The 4,998-nt window shown below is 35.7% G+C and overlaps 1 protein-coding gene across 1 annotated transcript; it reads left to right on the forward strand.

Moving 5' to 3' along the window:
• The first annotated feature begins 376 nt into the window (after positions 1-376).
• LOC125651170 (uncharacterized) lies at positions 377-1,843 on the forward strand. The gene has a single exon (XM_048879755.2). The coding sequence runs from the start codon at positions 377-379 to the stop codon at positions 1,841-1,843; it is 1,467 nt and encodes a 488-aa protein (XP_048735712.1).
• The last annotated feature ends 3,155 nt before the right edge of the window (positions 1,844-4,998 follow it).

Consider the following 4,998-nt stretch of genomic DNA (forward strand, 5'->3'; position numbering starts at 1 on the left):
GACACGAAAACTTCATGAATACTTGAATTACTTCACTGCCCCTTAATATAATACAAGTGTTGCTCTATATTGACAAATGTAATCCATTAAACCGTGTTATACCTGCAGTAATCCGCAAAGGGACGCGGTGATCCAACTGGTAATCGTCTGTAATTGGATTTAAACAGCTAGTCTGTAACTTATTTTTAATCCACTGATGTATGTTAACGTGTGAATTTGAATATATAGGAATTATAGATAGTTTTAATGTAGTATGCATTACTTAATGGCATGCTGTAATTTAAAGAGCAGCACAAACCATTTTGTTTAATACAGAATCTGTAATATTTTTCTATGTGAAAAATAGCACTTTCTTTTACTTGCAGACACCATAAACATGTCGCGTCCAAATACAGGCAAGAACGATAAAGAAGTCAACGCCGTTATCTTCAACATGAAAGAACAGAGATGTCTATTGAAGAACTTGCACACGCTTGATGCCGAGGCATCGTATTCCTTAAAGTTGATAGACCTCAACAACCGAGGGATTAAACTCTTTTATCGGCGGTTTAAAGATAAAGTGAATAAAATCAAATCCCACTTACAGAGTGACGAAATAGCTCATCTCAAGATTCTGGATGCAAGTGGAAAAATGAAGGAACTTGTAAAGCCATTGAATATTACAGGTGCGTTGAGGATTGCTGATGCAGAGAAACGTCTGAAACTGCAAGGCCGGGATAACCAGCGAATGTCAAGAAGCGCATTATATAGACGAGATAGTGATGCATTTTCGATGTCTCCTCGTCAACTTCGTCCAAACACATGCATAGGTAATCTAAGAAGAGACTCAGTACGTCCAACACGACCTAGAAGTTTGTCATCAGGAAGACATAATTCTGTTGTAGCGTTATCATCTCCATTATCAAAAGATGAAAATAAAAACCAGGCAGTAAACAACGCGAGCAAACCGGATATTGTAGCGATTAGTTCATCCGGGATTGAAACAAAAACAGACAGGTCAGAAAACGTTTCTATACACTTAACGTCTTCGGAAAATCAACTACAAAATACAGATCAAGCGACTACGCGTACTGTAGTTGAAAAACACAGTGAAACATTGAATTCTAACTTTCACCAGGCGTCAGTACCACGCATGATAGTGACACCGATAGAGCTGAACCACCAAGCGGAAGATCACGGGAATATACAGCAACATGGTGAATCTGATAAGGATGTGCAAAATGAAAAGGTTCCAAACAAAAAAGTTACGATTGTTGAAGATTTCGAGACTTTCAGGAAATCAGCCATAGATAAAAGGAGTCATAGTAGGGGATCTTCCATTACGAGGATGAGTGCCGCTGCAGCCGTGAAGGTGGGATTGTTTTCCTGTCATACGCACAGTCAGGATCAACTGAAAGAATCTGCGAAATCGGTCTCAAATCATGGAGATTCCTTAGGCAGTTACGTAATAGACGATCCCTACGAAGAGCGCCGTAGAACGTTGTTGGATATTGAACATTCATATGCCAATAATTTGAATGAAAGGAAGGATGAATTTTTGGATGATCTTGAAGCGTATATTAACATGCAAACTGCTGAGATTGTACCTGTTACTATAGATTCAGAGGATCCAACCCTGGCACCACCACCCAGAGAGTCAAAATTGGAAAAACTAACGCGGCGTGAAATGCGTTTATTTCGAGAACAAGCAAATCGTCTTTCGCAGGCAGATCGAGGGCTTCGAGGGCAGGATTTATGGAAAGATATCACAAAGTGTAGGTATCTGAGGATGGATGACGATAAGATGGATCTAAATGGCTTGGTGTGTTTGGCCAAAAACCAAATGAAACTTGGAAATTTATAATAACGAATTTTCATTTGCGAAGGAAAAACTTACAATTTTACAAATCAAACATTGTAAATTCCACATGTATGTTTAGAAACGGATCAGGGATATATTTTGAAAAATACGCTGTTACCATTTCATTATGTTTTGTATTTTCGGAGTCTTTTGTTCTGTAGAGGAGTATGGAGCAATGTCACTTACTTCTTTGAGTCTCCAGGAGACACCAGGTACTTGGAACTCCTTTGTGCAGTGATAAACAACTAAGTGTTGATAAAATTTATATTTAAGATAATTCTATCCTCATGTGACGTCATACGTGTACTTTTATTGTAAGCATGATAGAAACATATCTTTAGAAGGAATTTTATTCACTGGGTTTATATAATTAAAATTTGGTTAACTATTTGATAGCAAGAAAGTTTATATTTTGTATAAATAATCCATAATATAATATATTAAAGAATGTTTTCAACTGTTAACTCATGTGCTAGTATTGTTCCTATTGCATATCTATCATGCAATGATTCCCTTGACATCCACAAATAATTGTGCATAGCTTTATGAAAAACGTTGACATGGTCATGATGGTGATTATGTATACACTTCTGTTTATACATGTCTGATATTTCTAAGGCAATTCCACCAATCTAGAATTATAGGTTAAATCTTTTATTTGATTGTTGATTCTTCAAATATTATATCTTAGTAAGAAATATAACCGATAAAATAAGTATGTTGCGGTATTAATAAATTTTTTACCAATTAACACAATATACCTTTTATTAACGTCAGAAAATTGCAATTTTCTTTAAACAGCATTATCAAAATTTCACAAAAACTGGTTCTAACGATATAATGTTATTCATAACAATTTCATGAAACTGTATCTTTAACAAAATATTCAAAATGTTTGTGAAAAATAAAGGAAATATATCGTATAATGGACTTGATTTAATGCAAACAGAGTTATTGCCCTTTGATTTAATATTTTGAAACATAATTGATTATTCATATATAACTTAGACTTTTGAAATAGTTTATGGTTGACAAGATATTTTGCAATAATCATTGAAAAAGACTCCAACAAAATTTATGTTCCTGTCATGCATAAATCTGATTAAATCATTAACTTTGCAAAATCTTATGACGCCACAGGAGGGTGGAAATACCTTAAAGTGGTGGCTATATATATATATATATATATATTTATATATATATGTGTGTGTGTGTGTGTGTGTGTGTGTGTGTGTGTGTGTGTGTGTGAAAAAGGCCGAGGTTTGAATCCCGGCCGCGACATACCTAAGTCGTTAAAAAAAAAGGTAGTGACAGTTCCATCGCCAAATGCTCTGCATCAGATGTGAATGTCACGGGTCCTCGGAGATTACCTTAAAAACGGATGTCCCGTATCACAGTAGAAGTGGCACGCTATAGAACCCTCACTGCTCAATGGCCATAAGCGCCGAGCATAGGCCTAGATTTGAAGCCCTTCACCGGTCTTGGTGACGTCTCCATATGAGTGAAAAATTCTCGAGCGAGACGTTAAGCAAGATCCAATCTCTCTCTCTCTCTCTCTCTCTCTCTCTCTCTCTCTCTCTCTATGTACATGTATATATATATTATCTTTGGTTATTGATTAAATTAAACTAGACTATGTGGAAATTAAAATAACTTTTTTAGTTTGAACCATAATAAGGCAAAGTCACATAAGGGTGGAGCTACCTTAATTGTGTATATGAAATAAAACCGTTACTTCATAGTTCATGCATATAAATGAAAAGGTGAAGATAATGAGAAGCGGTCAATCTCATAATTCCTATAAGGAATATAAGATTAAAAGTTGAGACAAACGATGATGCCTGGGGATATATCAAAGGTGGCATAACGTGCCTAGGAGTAAGCATCCCCTGTCGACCTGTCACATTAACCGTGAGGCCTATATGTTGATCAGGTAAACGGAGTGATCCGTAGTTAAAATCCACAGGCGCTTGTTTCATAAACTTGGCAAGTTATACTATATAATAACACAAGGTCTTCATCTTTTTCAGGACCAAAAACTAGGTCACCGCTACAACCCCCTCCCCCCCCCCCCAACATTTATGTTTTTATCCATTTCAGCGACTAACAAACATATACAATGTTTCGCGGAAAACCCCTTCTTGTACCTCCTACATGCTCTCTTACCTCACCCCCTCCATTACAATGACCCTCAAATGAAATGCCTCGGTGCCCATACTAAAAATCCAGTGTCTAAACGACTCAAAACTTCCGGTTTGGCGACCGCGATGTGTTACGCGCGTTCTCATTGGCTATTGGTATTTTCTGGAGTCTTGGTAGCATTACATGAAAACTTCAGAACACTGGCGGTCTTTTTTGAGAACTTTTTTCACGTGGTTTTTTTGCTGTACGAAATAATAATATGACGACATTTTGGTAAGTTTTACAGTAAATTAATAACATGATTATATTAAAATGAAATTGCATGTACACAAAGAAGAGACCACACAGGTATCTGAATTTTAATCAGTAAATAGATATTTTGTAAATGGAAGAAAAAAACAACCAAAAATTAAACAACAACTAAATCTCTCTATGTTTTGTTTATATATATATATATATATATATATATATATATATATATATATATATATACCCCTACCCCTGTTATCATCAAATTTACAATTTTAGTAAAGGACTATCTGTTCTTTCTAAACAATAGCACTAAAGATGTTTTTTTAGTGTTTTATACACTGTACATAAACACTATATACCAAGTTTTGCCCCACCCTGGGGTCATGAAATTTACAACCTTGGTAGAAGCTTCCTTGGTCATTTTATACTCACTTTTTCTGCTTGATGCCCAGGAGTAAAGAAGAGTTTTAAAGAAATATATAAATTTTACAGTTTTTACCCCAAAATTAAAGTCCTTAGGGTGGGGCAGGTCATGAAATTTACAATTTCTGGTCTCCTTCACCTCAATTACTACATACCAAATTCGGTTAACATTGGCCCAGTAGTTTCTGAGAAGAAAATGTTAACGAACGATGGACGACAACAGACGCAGACCAATAGCAATAGGTCACCTGAATCACTCAAAATTGTAGAATATATGTCAACATACAGGCATCAATTCTTCAAAATGTTGATACTTATACTGATGGAGGGTAGTGTATTGA

This window comes from Ostrea edulis, chromosome 5 (assembly GCF_947568905.1).
Source record: "Ostrea edulis chromosome 5, xbOstEdul1.1, whole genome shotgun sequence".
Lineage (NCBI taxonomy): Eukaryota > Metazoa > Mollusca > Bivalvia > Ostreida > Ostreidae > Ostrea > Ostrea edulis.

Bases quoted from the DNA above. Each gene is read 5' to 3' on its own strand.
- LOC125651170 (XM_048879755.2), top strand. From the start codon at position 377: ATGTCGCGTCCAAATACAGGCAAGAACGATAAAGAAGTCAACGCCGTT.